Genomic DNA, 22,437 nt, shown 5'->3' with positions numbered 1-22,437 from the left:
TCTTTTAGCCACCCTGAATATAGCACAGGATATATGAATATACTTGTGATTTTAAAATGATCTAACAAGAGAAATGTAGCGTTTTCTTTGGCTTATAGGATGACAATTTGGCTCTAAGAGGAAAACAGTTTTCAGTAACTTGTAGTGGCAGGGTCTATTTTTCTAGTCTGTCCTCTAGAGAACATTTAAACTCTCATTTGACTCGATGCATGTGTGGTCTGATTGGCGTGCCATTTATATATGAAGGGGAGGAAATATTTAGTGAAAAAGCATGTTTACTTCCCTGCATGTGACTGCAGTTCTGAGGTAAAGCAGATGACTGCAGTAGTTAACAAGATGTATGAGATGATCAACAGCGGCGAGGTATGCTGTAAAAGAGAAGCCACCAGTGAATAATCACAGCAAACCCGCCCAGAGGAAAAGATCTGCTATGGTCATTTTTTACATAATAAACACTGCTGCTGTATGAAAGTTTTCATAACAGTTCATACTCTGAACCTCAACATGAGACAGTGGAGCAGGACATCAGCTCATGTGTGTGTCTTTAACGGAAATGCACTCAACACCTAGCAATGTATCTTCTGCCTCTGTGTGTCTCTGTGAGTCTGGGGGGAAATGTTGAGTCTGCTTTAGTATTTAGTTCTGTATGTTGAGACTCAGAGCTCGTCTTTTTTCACTGTGACTTAACATCTGTCAGATTTAAAGTCAGCAGTATATGTGCTATTCGACCAGCAGATTTTGAGATGATAATAGTTTAGCTTTTGAGTTTATGCTCCAATCTACATTCACAATGTTCTTTTAAGGGCCGGGTCTATATGAGTTACTGGTTAACCATCGCAGAAGAAATAAATAATGGATATTGTTATATATAAATTATATAAATATTTATATAAAAAGTGGACAGTGAAGGTGGCAACTTTTTCATACCAAAACCCAGATGTCTCTCTTTTTCTTATTACAGCTTCTGCTCAAAAATGACTGAAAATCTCAAGGTTTTTTTGTACATTTAAATGCTTTCAAAGCTGGGGACACAATCTCCTTCAACATTTTCCCACTGTGCTCCATACAGCTACTTTGGAAAAGCTGATCTTGACAAAGAGTCAGTCATTGTGACAGTGCATTCTGAAAACAGGATGCTACTGCACATTCCTATTGTCCTCAGCTGAAACGGTCATCAACTATGTTGAGCCTGTAAACTGTAAAACAGAATTTTTGCATTGCTCCATAATGTGTAATCCCCTTAGTGGAAGCCATTCCTTTGTGTGTCTGTGCAGAGATGACGCAAGCTATTGTCTGGGATTTGGCAGTCCACCTGAGTGAGGGGAGAGGTTGCTGTCACATCCTCATTGGGGAGATGTGATCTCCTGGTTCTGTCTCCTCTCCTGAATCTAAAATACTGCAGACAAATCCGTTTAGATTGTCATTCTTGGATTTGGTGGCTAAAAAATTAGAGGTATAAAAGAGGTATTCTTTGCGTAGACAGAGTGAGCTTACAGGCTAAATTAAACCCATCACAGCATGTTTTAGCTGTATCAAACTGTGGTTTGAAAGGAACCCCTCAGATCAGCTAGAAATGCCGCCTTGTGCATTCCATATGGGAGGGGAAGAGGGTCTTTTTGTTGTGGAGATAGGGGATCATTAAAGGACGTCGTCTCCGTGGTTAAAGACGGTCTTTGTGTGACGAGGATCTCAATGTGGCCTTTGTAAGAGAGGCTGCTGGGATCTGCTGTCAAAATGTGGAGGGAGAATTATTCTGATTCTTAATCTGCTGCTTTGTCGCCACTGTGGGCATGAGAGCTCCTTTTTTCTTTCAGGAGGGTAGTGAGGCATTTGCTGCCTAAGCAGAGTATGGTATGGCTGTGTAGGTGGAGGACGTAGGTGGCCACAAGTCAGAGACGTCATGAACAGCTACTTGGAGACTCTTTCGTTTCTATAATAAAACAGAACTCATACATGCTAATTGAAAGAGAGTCTTTTGACCAGATTCCATGAACTTTAGTGACTGGAATTTTGTGTTTCATTGCTATTCATTCTCAGGCCTTATCATGGAAAGTTTTACAGAGCATGTAAACTGTGCTAAGTCTTTCCAGGCTTTAAAGATGCATGGAAACAGTTCCAGAGGGTCCAAATAGTCACTTATTGACTATCAGATCTATTTAAAGAACTTTGGATCATTGATACATTAATGCAAGTAATAAATTTTACTTTAACACTTTACATGTGTCTGTTAAACAGGATTAAGATTTTGCATCCAACCTGTTAAGTCTACAGTTTTGTTAGTGTTTCAAATTTTTTGTCTTCAGCTTCTCATTAGTCAAAGTTGAGGTTTTAGTGCAATCAGTAATAAAACTGGCCATTTAGATAAAGGTTATAATTATTTTTATATTATGTGGGGGCTTTTATTTTTTTCTTTGACTAAAGTAGGAATCTGGACCACCTGCTTGGACTATAGCCTTAGCACATGGGGGACGACCTAAATACTAGCCAGCAGTGCCCCTAGTGTTGTAAATGTTTGACACAAACTGATGCTGCAACATTTCAGAGTCATGTTGCTGAAGTGGTTCTCAAATTTTCCACACCAAAGTTTCATGATCAGTGATATGATTGACTGCCAAAAGATTGCAGAATGACCTGTTTTTAAAAAGTTTTTTCTTGTTCATGTACAGGACAAAATCAGCAGAGAAGAGAGGCACAGTTATAAACACAATTAACACAAACTGAAAGTTACCACATCAGGAGCTTGAAACAGATTTCAAAGACTGTTATCCCAAGGAGGTTCTAAGTCAAGACTAAGTTCAAAAATATTCTCCAGAGTATTGAAAACAATCAATACTGGACCTAAGAACGACACAAGGTTTTCCAATTTTAATGGATGTAAAAATGTACAACCTGTACACACATCTGCTTATTTATGAGTACTTCAGTAGGGTTTCTCTATGATGCTGCAGATGCCTTGCTTATTTTCTTCTGTTGAACCTAAAGAAGGTCTTTTGAGAGGTTTTTCTTCCAGAGTGGTTTGCATATTCGACCACATGTGCTATATCATTGCTTTTAAGCTGATTGATGTGCACTAAGGCTGTACACACTTTGAATACTTTTTTTAACTACTTGTTTTAAAATGAAATATTTTTAAAAAGTGTGTGGCAGTGGTACTCAACTGGTGGGTCAGAAGTTGGGAACCAAAAGTGGACCGCGGAGCTGTTTCCAGTGGGTCGCAAAAGTGTGCATGGAAAAAAAGATTGTCAAAAAGACTATGAAACACTTTTATTTGTTTATAAATTTCTGTAGTTTAAGTTTTCGACGGAAACTTTCTTGGAAGCATAAAGTAAATTCCCAGGTACTTTTGGTAACATTCTCTTGGAATTTTCCCATAGATCTAAAGATATTCTAACCTTGCAAAGCAGATGGGTTCACCCGTTTCTGTGTTTCTCACTTGCGAATCCATCTTGCAAAGCTCCCATCTAAACGTTTGGACCTGGTTAGAAAGTGACAGGACCAATCAGTGTCGATGGGCAGTACTTTCAGGCGCGGTGGAGTTGTGACATAAGTTAGCAGCGACAAGAGGCTGGGGCAATTATCGCGGAAGAGATGAGCGTGGATGCTGCTATAGCGTCAGTTTTATCAGAACTTGACAACATTTCTTCATTAAAAGAAGAATAAAGAACAGCACTGAGTTGTTTCCTTTAAAAAACAATAAAAGTCTACAGTCGCCATGGTTCGCATTATGCATTTCTTTGTGGAATTTACTCTTCAGTAGCGGCTACGACGTCATGTGTTTTGTTGCTATGACTGACCCATAAAGATGTGACAGACAGAACGTTCATCCAATCACCCTCCAAGTTTTTTTCAAAGGCTCTGCCCTTTCCCAAACACTGTCTATGGGAGGTTTTCCAGATGAATATGTGAAACAAACCCATTTGCCACGTCCAGTTAAGATATTCCATGAGCAGCTGTGAATTTTTCGGAATTTTCAACAGTAATTATATGGACTTTTCTCCAAAGCTTTCAGCAGTCTTTGCCAGGAGGTTTCCAGAAATATTTTGGTATTTTTTCAATGGAAATACTGAGAATATCAAGGAATTTTTTAGGAGCCTTCGTGGAAACTTTTAGGGATTTTTATCAGGAATGTGTCCCTGGAACTTGGTGGTGTGTCCTGAGGCAAGACCAGATGAGAAGCAAAAATCTATAGCATCTAAAAAAACAGAGAGAGAGGGGAATGAATCTATTAAAAAAGATGCAGGGCAACTCTTACACACACAAAAACATCACAAAAACATCACAAAAACATCGCAAAAACACTGAAATACTAACACATTGACAATATTTTTGTGCAATTTGGAGATTGGGCAGAAGCTTGAATGCATTTTTTTGGTGATCAGAAAACTAAAAATGGCCAATATTTGTGCCTAGTGTGTCTATTTTTTTTTGCCCTGTTCTTGAAACAGGTAAAAATGCAAAAATACAAAATACAAAACTTCTTGAAGACCCTAATCTGTCTCAATAATGTCGCCAGCTATCTCAGCTACAGTAGGGTCATGCGACCTCTGACCTGCGTGTTGGGAAATCCCGTCAGTGTGGCAGCTCTCTTTGATGGTGTCTCTTCCACACTGACTGGCTGTGTATGTGTGTGTTCATGTCATGTCTCACACTCTGGCCTGTGATTGTGGGTGGTTTTGTCGGTATGCAGACATTCAAAGACAAATTGTCCCGCGTCACAGTCGGGACCCGGCCCCTGTGATGAATAGGGCTTCCATTTACACATGGCTGTGCATTATGTATGGACATCCTTCATGAGTCATTCCAGCCACATTAGAAACATCCTTCAGCAAAGCAGACAGATACACACAGCAGTGCAGACTACACTGAAGCAATCAGCTTTAGTCATGCAACAGTGCGGCACGCATAAACAACAAGTGTATTACTAAACCACAGGGTACACAAACACAGCCCCTAACACGTACAGTACCAAACAATTAACCACACACTGCGTCACATCTGAAGAGGGAAGAATGCCACACATGGGCACATATCTCTGTTCTTTGTTTATGTGTGCATGAAGAAGTTACTAAAATGTTGTTTTCTATGTCAGTTAATCCTGACTCCCATGTTGTCTGTTTGTGTCTGACAGGGCGGTAAGAAGCACAACGTCCCCTGTGGAGGAAGAGACTGCAGCGGAGGGTGTAAATGTTTCCCAGAGAAGGGAGCCAGGGTGAGTCGAGTGTCATCACCTACTGCACCCACTGCTCCAAGCACCTTTATTAACTCTGTTTCATTCTCCTTCTATTTACTAAGCTCTCTATTTGCTCAGTTTTGCTTAGAAACAACACATGATCACAAATGATGCTATCTTCTTGCATACCTCTGCCTACTTTAAACTACACAATTTGGGCAAATTTAGAAAAAAATGCTTGAAAAAAGTTGCATAAAGAAAACCTGACAGCCTTTAAGAGTAGAGGTTGGTGTTGTCCCAATAACAATGAGAACAGACATATAGTTCAATCATTCTAGCCAGAATTGTCAGTTTTTTAGCTGAAATAGCACTAACAAATTCACAGATTATTCTTGTATGTGGAGTTTTTACAACAAACAATAGCAAGCTTTTATAGAGGGTATGCATTGACATCACTTCTCCACCAGACCACACTCCCTCATTCAGACTGGGTGGAAAACATCTTGCAACATTGCTGTCTTTAGTTGGGTAAACCACTGAAATGGGTGTAAAACAGATACATATTTGATTAAATTGAGGGTGTAACGACTGGATGGAGATCTGTAAAGTTTGCTAAAGACACAGTTGCCCTGTGAACACACATCAGGTCTCCTGGCATTTATACAGTGCATTCAGAAAGTATTCAGACCCTCTTCACTTTTTTCAGTTTTGTTATGTTTCAGTTTTGTTCTCATTAGTCTACTTTCAGTACCCCATCATGACAAAGTAAAAACATAATTTTAGAAATTTTTGTAAATGTATTCAAAATTAAGAAAACAGAAACATCACATTGACATAAGTTTTCAGACCCACTCAGGTGACTATGATTTCTCATGGTCATTGCTGAGATGTTTCTACAACTTAATTGGAGTCCACCTCTGGTAAATTAAATTGATGGGGCATAATTCTGCTGATATGATTCAGCTTCACAGCTGATAATGCATATCAGAGCAGAAACCAAACCATGAGGTCAAAGGCACTGTCTGCAGAGCTCAGAGCAGGATTGTTGACAGGCACAGATCTGGGAAAGTTCTCCTGAACTGAAAGTTCCTAAGAGCACAGTGGCCTCCATAATTCTCAAATGGAAGAAGATGGGCACATCCAGGACTCGTCCAAGAGCTGGTCACCTGGCAAAACTGAGTGATCCATGGAGGAGGACCCTAGTAAGAGAGGTGACCAAGAACCCAACAGTCACTCTGACAGAACTCCAGAGATCCTGTGTGGAGATGGGACAGAGCTCCAGAAGTACAGCCATTATTGGCATAGGAAAGAGTGCCAAGATGAAAGCCTCTCCTCAGTGCAAGCTCTAAGTGGGCTTGAATTTGCAGAAAATCTGAAACTCTGTTTGTTGAGAATAAAATATTTTTTTTAAACTGTAGTATCAGGCTGTAGTATAATAAAATTGAAGAGAGTGAAGAGGATCTGAATACTTGAATGCACAGCCTGTTTTAAAATCCTGGATCAATCATGGATGGATGTGAAACTGAAAGGGAAAAAAGAAAGCAGGAAAGGGTTCCTGTTCTACCTTTGAATTTTAATGAATTCTTTTGCTCCTTTTAACTTTAGCTTGAGTAGTCTGTTTTGCATTTTTTTAATCTATAATACAGTCTGTTACGCCACAGAGGGGTGCAGTTAGTACGTCAAACTGGCTCTATTTTACCATCTGAACTACTTCCTTTCAATTTCTAAGCAGACCAGTTTTTAATTAAAACAAATACTATTTGATTAGTATAATGCATGATCTTGTCGGTATAATATCTGTAACTGCAGACAATGGCTTAAAAAGTGAATAATAGGTATTAGAACATATATGAAAATTTAATGAAATAGTGGATAGATTGGCTGTACATGTAAGCAGATAACACTGCTAGGGCCATATTTGGTGTTTGGCTGATATTGTTAGACACACAAGGCCAAGGCTGAGTGCGACAGACAGGGTTGGAAAGGTTGACATTGTTTACAGAGGGATCAACACCTCTTTGTTTTCGGTGTTATCACTGGATTTGTTTATTGTGACCTGTGAACTTAGCTGTTGATTCTGTTTTCTCAGTGACCAATATCTTCATCTCATTTCTTATCATAGTCTAAGTTTGTAAATGAAAGTATCACAACAATGCAAAGTAAACACATTAGGTCATATCAATGCATGAGTCTGACATGAGCATTCAGCCATATGGACGACTGTGCAGCTGGAAATCATTAGTGTGAAATACTTATCACACTTCGGTACAGTTTAAGCGCTGAAATTCACACCATTAACCTCTGTCAGAGAAGGGGTCAGAGTGTTTGGAGAGTGAGAGAGCCATTAGGAAAGAAATGAAAGAAGACAGAGAGACAAACGGGTGTGAAATCAGAAGACAGACACAGACTAAACATATTTCAGATAAAAAGCTTAGAGTGAATGGCCGGGGGCTTAGCATGAGCTGCTTTCTGCTTCACACACGAGCTGGTGTGATCATCAGATAGTTTCTGTTAGACTGGGTTTCCCCCTGTGTTAAGCTTTTTTACATTCAGCATCAGAGACATCTACCTTCCACAGGCAGGCAGATAAACAATTAAGTCGTACATAAATATGTTACACGCTTTCAAATGAGAACATTGAAAAGTAGTTTCTTGGTTATGTAAGCTTATGCAGGTTTTTAAAGGAGCAGCACCAACAGTTAAATTTCTCTGACTTGTACCTCAGTTGCTGTACATAAAAGAGAGTTGAGTAATGGTTGATCTACACAAAATGCTGGTAGAGTAGGCATCTATATTCAGAGGAATTTTTTGATTTGAAAAAGCTGGATAATTCAAGGAATCGTTTCAGCCCTACATCACACATCTAGCCACAAGACAGACTGAGTTATGATTGGTGGTTTGACTTTTATACCTGCACAGTGGCCAAATTTTAATCCATTCATTTATTCAAAAGAGTGAAGTTTTTCTTCCTCTTCTACATTTAAGACAGTCCTTGGGGAGAGTAAATCAGCCTGTTTTCTTTGTTTCTTTTATTTTGTAAAGAGTCCATAGGGGCCATAAATATGTCTGTTTAGCTGTGTGATGTGGTAAACTTAAGGTCTAAAATTGACTTCTAAAAACTCCTGCCTCACTGCCAGGGCAGCTCCTGAGGGAGGCTTTCATAGGAAACACACAGGTGAGGAAGGAATGGAGAGGAAAGTCCTCCAGCGGTATTTTGGCATGAATTTAGCAGAGCAACTTTACAGTAGGTCTGACCTCTGCCCTGAGCGCTCTGTGGATGCAGGAAACCCGGTTAGGAGGTGTCAAGAGAGACAGAGAGAGGAAGTCTCACATTCCACATGTGAAGGACACAAATATTTAATCCCTTTCTCTGTTGCTATTTTGCTCTTGATTTTTGTGAATCAGACAAGAGTAAAGGAAAGGATTCAATCATTCATTTACAAGAGAGTGACAAGTTTCATTTCCGGTAGACATTAGTATTGTTTAGGGTTTGTCTGTAAAAGCAAGACAAAATAGAAGCAAAAGCATACCATAGTCATAGGTCCATCCTTATCTGATGTGCTTAAAATGAACTGTGCAAACATTAATTACCAACAGAGATCTGGCTCTTTAACTTGCTGTTACTGAAAGATAAGCATCTATTTCCTGTTAAGTGGGGTTCTCTGTATTTGTCTGTCATTTGTTGACTCAAACTTTCCAATGTCTTAGCATCAGAAAAAATTGAATCCAAAAAAAAGGACCTTTCTTAGAAAGGTTACTCAACTCGTTTGAGTTTGGTGGAAAAGAGCATGGATTTTCACAGATGTGCTCACCCCTCTTTTACTCTTGTGTTTCTCTGCCTCCTTTCCTTCCAAAACTTTCCCCGAAGGAGATTCCTGGTGAAGAGCACTTCACTGAATGAGCAAACTGATCCTACACAGCTGTCTGGATTGGCGGGGACTTGTTACAGCTGTGATGGTTAAGTGATGCCTGTTAATGGCTTAATACACACTTTAGTGCCTAGATTTTGTTGTGGATTCTGTAAGTAATACAAGGTTTCTTTTATTTGAGTGGCTTCAACACTGGTTTGGACCTTCCTTGTTGCCTAAATGCCTTTATGTGCAAATATTCCCAGAACATTGAGAAATAAATCAGAGTTAGCCAACCAGGCTCATAGATTGAGTGGGTTGTCTGCTTTTAAATGTTGAAATACTCTTAGCCAAGATACTGAACCCCAAGCTGCTAATGAAGGCTTAGCCACGAGTATGTGGTTGTGACACAAACTGAAGAGTAGAAGGGCACTGAATTGTTTGCTATCAGTGTATTATTGTGTGTTTTAAAGAGTAAATGTGACATGAAGTTAAAGTGTTTTAAATGGTCAGAAGACTATTTTGTATGGCAAATTTGTGCCATACAGTTAGCAATTTATATGACATGATGAATTGGTCATGGAAATTTGAAGTAAACATAAGATACTTTGCCTTATTGAAAAGATAAGCATTTAGTAAAGAAATTCTTCACCCTAGCTGAGCCCTTAATACTGGCCAACATGCCAGTCCAACGTGCAGATCAGTGGATGGTAAGAAGCCAATACTCACCAGGTAGGCCAAGTAGGAAATTCCTTGCCAGTGTTCTGTTTACAAGGTCTGGAGACACCTCCGGAGGGCTGGACAGTGATCTCCAGTCTCCAAAAGCCATCCCTGTCAGGGCTGGCTCTCACCACCCACTATGCCATCATGGAGACATTCTTGAGTTACCCTACCACATTCCCATCAAACCTAAACAGAGTCCCCACTTTCAACAGATCTAGACTCACCTGGATCTTACATGCAAGATCCAGGTAGTGGCAAAACCCTAGCAATCAAAACATACTGTATATTTACACTTTGAAAAATATTAAAGATTAGACATAACCTTGCAAAGCCTATGGATTTACCAGATTCCTTGTCTATCATCAGGCAGATCCATCTTGCCAAGCTCCAGCATAAAACTTGAAGGCTATAGGTGTGGTCAAGTTGTACTGCAAGCTGTAAACAATGGCTGCTAGTGGAATGATTAGATGAACTAAAGCAACAGCAGCAGTTTTATTAGAACTGGACAATATTTCTTTATTATGAATAAAGCAAAGAATCACATTGAATGTCTTGATTAGGAAAGGTGTGTGTGCTCTTCTCCCAACCTCCACAAACTATTATCAATGGTAATGGCTGCCACATTCACACAGAGCTATGCAAGCCCACTATGTCAAATGTCTTGTCGCTCTGATAAGCTCGTAATGAATGAGACTGACAAAATGTTGATGTCATCATCCTCTGAGATTTTTTTTCAAAGGCTCTGCCCTTCCAAAACACAGACTACAGCTAGATGGAGACATACCATATAATGGATATATGTCTGCAGTAGACCACATCCTGGCACTTGGTGTCCTCAGTGAGCACTTTCAGGAATTGAATAGAGGGTTGCTTGCAGCCCCTTTGACTTCCGGAAGACATTCGACTCAGTGAGAAGAGATGCCCTCTGGAGGATCCTGGTGCTCTGCGAGATCCCAGGCTTGCTCATTCAGCTGGTGTCTGCCCAAAGGCACTGACTGACTCCTTTGTGACAACTTCTCTTCGGTGCATCATTGGGTATTGTTGACAAGACCGTGTGCCTAATGCTGACGTGCTCAGGAGAGTGGTGATGGGAAGGGTCAGTTGCTACATACAAGCATTCCAGCTTTGCTTTTACAGGCACCTAGTGTGCTCTCCAAGACTTGATTCAGCCTACTGTATAGTGGGTGCCCAGGACCTGGTGTGCTGGTCTAGATGCTGGGGGGGGCTTCATCTGCTGTGGACATAGCGGTTTGGAGGATACATGCAGAGATTGGGCGTGTGCCTGGCACAGGCCTGGAGGATGGCCATTGGGAGTCCAGAGCAGTACAGGACCAAGGTTGATGTGGCAAAATGCCAAAGCAGTATAATGCTCATGCCCAACATGACCAAGCTAGGAGATAAAAACAACCTTCACATGGTACTTATTGTCACATAATAGGAGTTACTAGCATTTTCATTCAGATCTGCAAGTTGTTGTTTTTCTACTTCTGTTTACCAGCTAATTGTGAAGGCCATAATGCAAAACTGTAGAACATGAGAGACACTTTCCAGAAGGATAATGTATTCATTCAAAATAAGCAAACAAGAGGATACCAAGCATTTCAAGTACAAGTATTTTTACTACGTTTCATCAAGTATGGCATGCTACTTTAACTACACATGACCATTGTGCACATTTAAGTTAAAATTAAAATGTGGTAATACAGGAAGAGCTGGAAATTCATTATGTTTCTGTGGAAAAGGGGTCACATAAGGTTCTTTATGAATGAATGCTGCAGTTCCATTGCCTCATTTTCTTCGCATGGTGGGAACGACAGAGAGAGTGTGACGTTGATGTGTGCAATAAGAGACGGCAGACGGACACCAGGCAGTGTGAGAGAGAGTGAAAGAATGAAACTGCTTGTTTGTGGGAACTTAACACATTAATTTGATGGATTTTCTGTTTGGAGGGGGGAGCAGACATTTGGCAAGCTGACTCTTTAGCTTTACCACCCACTCCTCTGGCAGTAAATGCATCGCAGGCGTTCAGAAAAATATTGAACTTCCACACAGCTCACGTCCAAAACTCCTATTGTTTTTCCATCATTAGTGGATTGTTCTCCTGAGATTTCTAATAAAACAGAACGAACAACCAAAATTGGGTTAACAAGAAAACAAATTAGCTCACATAGAGCATCTGAGGTAGGTCATGAGACATGGGAGGTTCTGAGTTGGCATCTTAATTAAGGGAGTGAAATGAAAGGATAAGAGTTCCTGGTGTTGTAAAACAGAACAGTTTGTGGTTGAGTAATCATGAAAAAGCAGAGAACTGTAAACAGAGCTCCCTGCGTCTAAACCATGAAAACATGTTTAGCAGATCAATGCTGTTCTTGTGCTGGGATTTTTTCCATCATCTGAACTCAGAAACAGGGAGTGGTGTTGGGTTTTATTAAGAAAAGAAACTCATGTTAAAGATTCTAAGCACCGATCTGCATGTGTGGTCTCTCCTTGTCTCATACGGAGAACATGAAGAGAGGAGAGATAAAGAAAGAGAGAAATTGGACATATTAGGGCAATCATTGCAGTAGTTACTGCGATGCTGCCCTCTCTACCATGGGAAAAGCCACCACAGCTGATGCAGAGCAGGAAATGACACACGTCTCAGGAAGCTGAGCACAATGACGGTCCACTGATCTTTTTTTAATATAGACGCTGTCTGTTTTTGTGGGAACAAGATCGTCTGTGTTCAGCTGCAGCTATAAACGGCTGCAGATTTCCTTGTTCCATGAAAACAAGTCGGTACCTACACTCTGAATCTAGTACCCATGACTGTCATGTACTTCCTGTCTGCTTGGAGACAGGATGCCATCGCAGAGAGGGATGCTGTGGAAAGATCAAAGAGCTCTCAAAAATATTTTTTCACTAAAGGGTAGAAGGTCCTGTTGGTTTTAAGGCTCTGGCTTTGTTTGGAGGAACGCAACCTTTAGACTTTTACTGCTGCAAAGCATATAAGACATTTTCAAAGCAAATCATAAAACTCAGAAATGCATGACATTCACTGTTAAGCAAAAATATTTTATACACAATGATAAATGCATGTTTTTCACCTGATGGTAATATAGCAAGGACATTTTGGGTCTGCCAAACCATTTGAACCCTCTCAGTATGCTCTGTTTTTCACATTAAATGAACTCCCTTCAGTGCATTGACTTACAAACCCAATTCCAAAAAGTTGGGAAAATAAATGTGTAAAATATAAATAAAAACAGAATTCAATGATTTGCAAATCTCCTTAAACTCATATTTTATTCACGATAGAACATAAACAACATATCAGATGTTGAAAATTGGACATTTTTCCTTTCATGGAAATTTTAGTTCATTTTGAATTTGATTGCAGCAACACATCTCAAAAAAGTAGAGACAGGGCAATGAAAGGATGGAAAAGAAAGTGGTACTAATGGAAAACAGCTGAAGCAGCATTTTGAAACTAATTAGGTTAACTGGCAACAGGTCAGTAGTATGACTGAGTATAAAGGGAGCATTTTAGAGAGGCAGAGTCCCTCAGAAGTAAAGGTTGTCAGAGGTTCACCAATCTGCAAGAAACTGCACCCAAAAAATGATTGAAATATTTCAGAAAAATGTTCAATGTGAAATTGCAAGACTGTGACTGTGAATATCCCACCATCTACAAATAGACAACATAATCCAAAGATTCAGGAACAAATAAAGACTGTTTGCAAGGGACAAAGCTGAAGGTCCATACTGGATGCTTGTGATCTTTGGGCCCTATGATCTTTGCAGCACTGCATTATAAAAACATGCACAGTTTTGTACTGTAAATCCCTGCATGGCCTAAGGAACACTTCCAGAAATTATTGTCCACAAATGACTGTTAAAGCTGTATCATACAAAGAAGAAGCCACATGTGAACATGATCAAGAAACGCCACTGTCTTCTCTGGTCCAAAGCTTGTTTGAAATGGACCAAGACAAAATGGAAAACTGTTCTGTGGTCACGTAAATCAAAATTCCTGTCCAGCTTGTTATCAGTGCACAGTTCAAACACCTACATTTCTGGTGGTGTGGTGTTGCATTAGTGACTATGGCATGGGCACCTTACACATCTAGAAAGGCACTTTCTATCCTGAAAATGTATAGAGGTTTTAGAGCTCACATTCAGACAACATCTCTTTCATGGAAGGCCTCGATTATGTCAGCAAGAAAATGCTAAACCACATACTACATCCATCACAACAGCATAGCTTCACAGTAGAAGAATCTGGGTGCTGAACTGGCCTGCCAGCAGTTCAGACCTTTCACCTGTAGAAAACATTTGGTGCATGAAAAAATGCCGCAAAGACAACCCAAGACTGTTTAGTAGTTAGAATCTTACATCAGACAAGAATGGGACAACATTCCTCTCTCAAAACTTCCACAACTGGTCTCCTCACTCCCCAGATGTTTGCAGACTGTTGATAAAAAAAAAAGCAGGGATGCTGAACAAACCCCCAGGTAAACAAGGCCCCATCCCCACTTTTATGGGATGTGTTGCTACCATCAAATTCAACATTTTTCATGGTAAGGTAAAATGTCTTAATTGAAACATCTGATATGTTGTTCATGTTCTATTGTAAATAAAATATGGGGTTGTGAAAAGTGCAGATCATTTTATTCTGTTTTTATTAACATTTGACACAGCAGCCCAACTTTTTGGAATTGGGGTTGTAACTCTGGCTGCTCCATTTGGAGGTACATTTCAGTTCGATTAGTCTCAAACAAGATTCAACCCTTTGATAGAAATGTTTTCCCAGGATGGGAGATGAGTCATTGAACAGATTTACAAGCAATGAATGCATTCCAGTTTGTATTACAGGCTTTTTACAGTTCCACAAATCTGCAGGAGAATTAATGTGTAATGGCGGTTTATATTCTGTAAGACCCTGAACCAACCCTGCAATCAGTAGCCTTCATTTCTGTCGTCTCTCTTCAAAGTCTGACCTTGACCATTGCAATTAGGGAAGATCTACTGACTGGAGCAAAGAGGAAAAAAGAGAGCATGTGTAGGAGTCAGTGGAAGCTGAAACCTGCTGCTATCACTTAAACTGTTGGACAAGAGGATTTTCTTTGTCTGAGATTGTTGGATTGGAGAATTCAGTAGGGATTCCAGTCTGGCTTTGTCCTGTGTGAAAATTAAAGCTGGGGAGCAGGAGGAGATGCCTGAGGAGGCTCTCTGATAAACAGACAGTAACCAGCTGTTTGTGTGTATCAGGACAAAAAAGGAGAGAAATGGCATTGATAGTGGGTCCAGAGGGTTAAAGATATCTCGGTGTGAGCCTGTTAAAAATTAGTGAGGCATTGAAGTCGAGCCCAGAAGACACAAAAGTGTTTATTAGCCCTTTAAAGCTCCACACCTTGCACATTCCTCATGCCCTCTGTTTTGGCTTTTCCAGCCCCTCCTAGACTCTGAATTTCTAACACCATGTACATGAGTATAGACTGAAAGGCACAATAATTGAAAAAAAAAAACATTGGAGCGGGATCATATAAAGAAAAACATTTGAAATGGTTCAACATTGACATATTATTATCCCATTAGGTTTTGAAGCAGTTAGAGAACTCTTTCATGTCTTTTACCTCCATTTTGGTCTACACCAACTTCTAAGAAAATCTCTGCCCCCTTTGCGACCAACAGGTGCTAAATGTAGTTCTGTTTTTCTTTCCATGTACCTTGTAGTGGAAGCTTTTTTAAATAGCTGGCTTCAGGATCTCAGAATAAGCCTCCCTCAAGATAAAAAGGAAAAAAGATATAAGGAATCAAGACTACCAGAGTCGTGTGAAGTTACGTACATTTATTATATTTATTGCGACAATACAGTTTGCTAATTTGAATAATCCTGCCTCCATTTCTACAACTGAGATAGGTTTTTGATGTTGCACTTTGTTTTTTTCAAAATAACCATAATACCACAAAATTACTCCCCTGCTATTCCATGTTTGTGTATTGTTGGCTTATTGGTCGCTCAGTTTATTTATTTTCATCAAGCCTAGTGCAGCACAGACCGGTGTTATGGTGTAAAATGCATCTGTTTTACTTGATTACCTTCAGCCGAAGGTTGAGCAGATATTAAAGACAGAAGCTGCCCTAGCTTGTTCGGCGTTCTTACCCTTTTCCACTCAAGAAATATTGGAAGGTGTTTTTATACAATGAAATGCTAGCTTACAACTGTTTGGATTGTTTGCACTTAGTCCTTAACACCAACTGATACTTCAACATAATGCTGAAAGTCACAAGTTAACATGGTCACCATTTAAACAGTAACTCCAGATACAAACGCAAGCTGCCATAAAAGGCATTACTGACTGATTTGACAGATCAAATTTGTTCAAATCAGTACAGTAACAAGTATTGCTCATACTATGAGTGCATAGCAAGCTGACCTTGCTTTTGTGCAAGATGTGATAAATGAACTCCCTTAATGCCTGTGTTATGAAAAATACACCCCTATGTCCCTCTTTCTGTGTGATTACAGTTAGTGTGTCTGGGTGCTCCTGTTTTTATCCTTGGGGATTTTAATCAATGTAAACTGAGATCAACTCTGACCCATTTTTATCAGTATGTTACCTGCCCAACTTGTTTTAATAAGACACTGGATCTCTGCTATGGGTCCATCAGAGACACTTTTAGATCATCCACACTGCCTCCCTTAGGATCCTCAGACCACTACACCATACTGCTGGAGCCTGTCTATAAGACAGTGTTAAAAAGGGAGGCTGCACAATTTGAAACTGTGAAGGTGTGATCTCCAGATGCTGTTTAGCGCTTGCAGGGATGCCTGGACTGCACTGACTGGTCTGTGTTTATTCAGCCAGATAGACCCCAGAGCTCTTCAGGTGGTATGGACATACATGAACTTTGGGTTAATTAAACCAAAACAATGAGTGGAAAGATGCTCAACAGATTAAAACTGTCGCATAATTACAGTGTCTGTAAAAAGTATTCACCCCATTGGATGTTTTACCTTTTTATTGATTTTATAAATCAATCATGGTCAATATAATTAGGGTTTTTGACAGAACAAAGAATATGAAAAGCCTCTTTAATGTCAAAGTGACAACAGATTTTTACAAAGTAATGTCAATTAAACAAAAAATATTTAAGTTAAAGTAAGTGACTGCATAAATGTTCACCCCCTTTAAAGTGACTGATCTAATTCAACAGAGGTCCAGCCAACTGGTCCTAGTAGTCTCACAAGTACTGAAATGGGGATCACCTGAGTGACATGAACGTGTCTCAAGTGATTGTACTACTGGTGTCTGGAAGGTCCAGTCACTGGTTAATCAGTATTCCTGGCAACCATTACACCACAAAGTCAAAAGAACACTCCTATCAACTTGGAGAAAATGTTGTTGAAACGTATGAGTCAGAGGAAGAATACAAAAAATGTCCAAGGCACTGACCATCCCCCAGAGTTCAGTTAAGTAAATCACAAAGAAATAGAAGGGATATGGGACGTGTAAATCTGCCACAGAGTGAATGACCGTGCAAGAAAGAGTAAGCTTCAGCAGCTGACATGGGAGAGACTGCATACGACAGGTTGCAGGTTCTTCATCAGTCAAAGCATTATCGGAGCGTGGCAAAGACAAACAAAGACACAACAAAAAACAGTCACAGCAACATATAGACTTTCATCTCATTCATTTATCAGTGATAGCAGACCACCAAAAGTATGAGTCATTTATGGGGAAAAAAATAACCACTAGAAATAAAGCACTTAAAATGTATAAAAATAAATTGAGACATACAACTTTAAGTGAAATACTGCTGATGCTCAAAAAAAATCTGCTCAAAAATGTCTGTGAAGTGTATATCCACGCCCTTGATATACTAAGAAAGCCAAATTTAATTTACAGGACTGCAAACACAAAAACAGACACATACCAGGCAAAAATGTGTCCCATGATTTACACAATCAACATCACAAGATCGCATACTTTTCCTATGACATCCTAGTCTGTCTCTTCAGTCAAAAGAAATTCTTCTCCTCATCTCTTTCTTTTATTCTTTTTAGTGGAAGCCGAGTTTGACCCGCTGTGCTGCACCCAGCTGTGGTCCGGCTTTAAGGGCCAATAAAAGTAACTCTCCCACATTTTAAGATGCTGGGTGCTGTTTGAGAACAAGAGGAGCATTGTTCCAGAGTTACAAAGGAGACCCACTTTTTAAAGACCCACACTGCCTCACATATGTACTGTATACACAAACCTGAGGGGACTTACTCAACTAGTTAGATACTATAATTAAAGTTATGAACAACTTCTGTCAAGGAGGAGAATATTGATCCTTCTTTGAGCCCCTCAGTCAGATAGCATCCAGCCATTGTTTTGTTATAAAAAGAGGAAATTATCTTTCTGAAACCAAACCAAACAGTAAAGTTTAAGAAGTTTAAAATTTGTTTGTCAGCCAACATTTAAATTATACTCATTAGCTTTGCTAGCTAACTTGCTTTCTCATCATTTAAAAGCCTTTTTATTGAAGATTTGCGATACCAAAGCACTACAGTAAAATGTAGGCCAAGGTGTTGTGTGTTAGCTTGACCAGCCAGCTAACTGTCTTACCATTGTATTTAACCCAGCATTACTAGGCAAATTCATTAACTAGCTAACTTAATATGTTAGGTTAAAGGTGAGGCTAAGTTACACACAGTGTTGTTTGTCCAAATTAGTTTAAAGCTATTTTTAGTGTGTTGCTCTTTATAGGATTTGGGGCAGTTCACAGTCAAGTAAGTAAATGTCAGAGGTTAGCACGAAGTTCATAAACTCAGCTTGTTCTCCTTTAAAAAGCCTTTTCTTTTTCAAAGTTAAGCCAATAATTTCAAAGTAAAAACAATGACAGCAATAAAAATCAAGCAGCTTTCTTTCAAGTGTGATTTTTTTGTGGTCATACAGTACTGGAAAACACCTCTTCAGGTTAAATAGTGAAATGCTACCAAAAAAGACATATTTTGAAATGTTGAACATTATTAATTCTTAAGCTCATTTGTGTCCTGAAAGCACTAAAATATTCAGGCACATATGTAAGTTAGTTTAAAAAACTCACTGGAAAACAGGAGGCAGAAATGAAAGAAAGCCTCTGCTTTAAGCCTGGAGGAAAGGAGTCATGCAATGCTCATGTCCGTGTCCGCAAAGTAGTCCGGTTCGGTTCAGTACAGTTTTGCCGTGGTTTAGCACATTGTCACACTCTGATCTTACCAGTGTTTCTCCGGCTGATGTCCTTCTCACCTATCTTTTAATACCATCATACCCTCCCCAAATTTCACTTGGGTATACAGTATTACCGCCGGCCCCCATGTCTCTGTGCGTAATAACTTAGCTAGCAGTCTAGTCAGACTGACCACATTTCTTTATTAAAATATGAGCAAAGAGCCACACTAAAAGCTTCTCTTAGCAGAGAAGGTGTTTTTGCACATCTTCTGTTAGTCTTTGGCATGACTTTTAACCTCTGACAAGCTTTGTAATTCAAACATATGGTAGTGCCTAGCCTACATATGTAGCTCAGGTCAGCACTGAAGCAGCGCATGTCTACTAGCACATTTTGTTGCTGTGATTGGCCGGTCATGAATGTGACAGACAGAGCGTTCATCCAGTCACTTCCTGAGAATTTTTTAAAGTCCTGCCCTTCTCAGATGCTTTGTTTGGGAGTTTTCCCAGATGAATGTGAAACATATCCATGCAACAGATATCTGAAACAATCTATCTGGCATGTTGGGTTAGATCACATCTTCCACAGGGAGAAATTAGTTAGACCTCGCTACTGACAGAACAGTCATTCAGCTTTGTTGTGTTTGTAAGCCGTTGTGTTTGTTTAGGCAGAAGGCACTGTCCTTTTGTTAATATCTCCAGCCTGGCTGTGTTATCATCAGCTGACGCACACGGTGTGAGTGTAACTAAGGGTACTGTGTTTCATGTTTTGGCAAGGAGCTTGTCACCATGGGACTTGGAACTTGCACATATTTAAACACTGATCACTGAGGACTATTACAACAATAAAACCAGATAAATTATGGCTGATTATATGATCTTTAATAAGCTACTCCACATGTTTTTAATTATTCAATGAATCATCCACTGCCTTTTAGGGAAAAACACGGACACACACCATTTACCCCACGTCAGTCTAACGTGAAAACCTGGATAAGCTGTCAACACTCTACTATATCCGTTGATATAAATACTATGTATATGTACCTGATATTCGGACAGCAGAGGGGAATCGTTATGGTCGACAGAGAGGGTCCTGGGGGTTGTAGGAAAAATGTGACCAGTGTTGTGGGTCACCACAGCAAAGCCATGTGTTCTCCATCAGGCCTTGTTGTGAAATGTACATCAGGGGCCAACTGCAGAGGAAACGATTAGATTTCCTCAAAGTCTACTCACAAATATTCAACATTTTTTAGTAAAACTCTCTTCAGCGTAGACATTTTCTCAGGAGTAAGATCTTGTGGAAATGGTGCAATACATACTTGGCACTCAGTAATTTTGCCAAATTATTTTTGCAATTTGTGGCTCACACAAGGTCAAGGTAAACCTTACCTTCTACTTCTCAAAGAAAAAAAGGGTTATCAGCTTGTACTTTACATGTTTAAGAGATGTTCACCTGAGGAGCAGCTAATTCAGTCAGTATGCCTCATTCATACATGCACCGGCCTTTGCCCTGATTCGCTCCCTTGCAGACTATATAGGAATGTGCTCTGCAGCTGGAATTGCAGTGGGTGTTGCATCCCCATGTGGGAAATGAAAAACTTTTCCAGACTGGCAAAACTGGCCTGAGGGCTGGGCCAGCTGGGTGGGTTGATGGGTGCAGAATGAGGCCTTGAGGATTACAGGGGTATCCCCTCAACTAATGTGACTGGCTGCAGTCCATGTCAGTCATGGCCAAGATCACAGCTGGGTATTTGACACTAAATCTCTTTATCCAGTATTGGATTTTCTCAGTGCTGTTTGTTGTTGTATTTTATACTGGTTTGTAAATCACATTATTGTGTGAAAAATAATTCATACATAATTCTATAAATGGGAAAGTGGGTCAATATGTCCATGTAGACATTTATGTTCTCCATATGAGAAACTTAATGTCTTTGGTGATAAAATAGTGTCACTCATATCTTAGTTTTATGTGTTAATAATCAAGTTTCAGTGTACAGACATGTTTAACTAAGGTAGTTAATGTGGTAAAGATGACTAAGTTAAACTTTGCATTTTTACTTTACTAAATATTTCAACATGCTAGTTAGCATCTATGACAAAAGCAGTTACAGTAACCAGAAAAAAAACTGATAAGACTGGATTCACACTACAAGCCTTGATGCACAGTTCAGATTTTGTCCTCAGTTCTGATTTTTTACTTCTTGGTTCACATTACTCTGTTTAATGGTCTGTGTCAGACTTCTCTATTTATTTCAATAGATTCACATGCAGAATTGGCCTAGATCTGATTGAAAAAGAGATTTCATCATGACTTGTGCAGGTTAAAATAATGAAAAATAAGATCCGAGTCAAAAAGATCAGTTTCAGGTCACTTTGGCTTGCACTATGAGTGCATTCCAAGTCCTTTGTACTTTTTTGAAATAAAAAAATAATCAATTAATCTGTAGTCTAGTCATATTATATGGAAAAAAATCTCAAATGCTGAAATTTACACATTTCAATTTGTGTCTGGTATAGCCTATAACCATTTAAGCACAACATTAGGAAGCATAGGGTCCCTGAGTGGCATACAGGGATGTTTGGTTAAACAATCAAAATAGGTATTGTTGCTGGCTGAGACCAGAATTACAGGTTGTTCAAAGGAATGGTCGGTATTTTCAACAATGCAGCCTGGCAATGCATGTCAGATGTTGCTGCACTAGACAAGGCTGCAGCTACAGTTAATGACATGATGCTCTACCAGCTCATTTTAAAAGAGCAGTGAATGGATGGCATCTTATTTTATAGAGCACTTTTGTAGCATTTTAATCTATACATTAATTATTGGGTTATCTGAGGTTGAAGTCATCATAGAAAAAAGTATGCAATGCAAGTCCAGTACAAAGTAAATCTAAATCTAAACCCACAGGAAATATTACGAAGTCCATTAAACTGAGAAACACAACAAAAAGTCTACGGGGAAATACAGGCAGAGACATATGATAAACAAATATAGAAAGGCAGGAGTACTGAGACTAAATTTAAGGTGGAGAGAAACACTAGGAAGTAAAACTAGACATTAGACACAAGGAACAAGGAATACAAAATTAAACAGGAAACTAGAGAATCTCAGCAAGATACTAATCAGGGAATGGAAGGAAATAAAACACTGAATACCACAAACTAAAACAAGGATAATACTATGAGGAATCAGGAAACACTAGAACTAAATGAGGGAAGAAAGCACAGAAACACACATGGAACACAGGAAACACAAAAGGAAAATGATAAGATGATATCAGGGCTGCTCAGTGCGATATTTATGTCATACATACTGCAAGGAAATTGGTCTATGCTACGAGGTTATTTCATCTTATTGCACTAGTGAGCATATGTCACTTTAAACTGAACTTTAATGAGTGTCTCAAAGGCTCCGGACACGACTTTGAAACTCGTTCTCACTCTTTTCTTTTTCTTTTTTTTTTTTTTTTGTTTGTTTGTTTGTTTGTTTTTGCGGTGCAGTATGAATTCGAGC

General features: G+C 39.4%; 1 protein-coding gene across 2 annotated transcripts in view; it reads left to right on the top strand.

The window, feature by feature from the left end:
- col4a2 (collagen, type IV, alpha 2) overlaps positions 1-22,437 on the top strand; it is a 92,706-nt gene that overhangs the window by 22,394 nt on the left and 47,875 nt on the right. For both annotated transcript variants that reach the window (XM_041806253.1, XM_041806252.1), the window contains exon 4: positions 5,129-5,209. In XM_041806253.1, the coding sequence (XP_041662187.1) occupies positions 5,129-5,209 (81 nt within the window). The remainder of the gene's footprint in view (positions 1-5,128; positions 5,210-22,437) is intronic.

The sequence above is a fragment of the Cheilinus undulatus genome, linkage group 15, assembly GCF_018320785.1.
Source record: "Cheilinus undulatus linkage group 15, ASM1832078v1, whole genome shotgun sequence".
Taxonomy (NCBI): Eukaryota; Metazoa; Chordata; class Actinopteri; order Labriformes; family Labridae; genus Cheilinus; species Cheilinus undulatus.
This window is presented reverse-complemented; position numbering and strand designations above follow the sequence as displayed.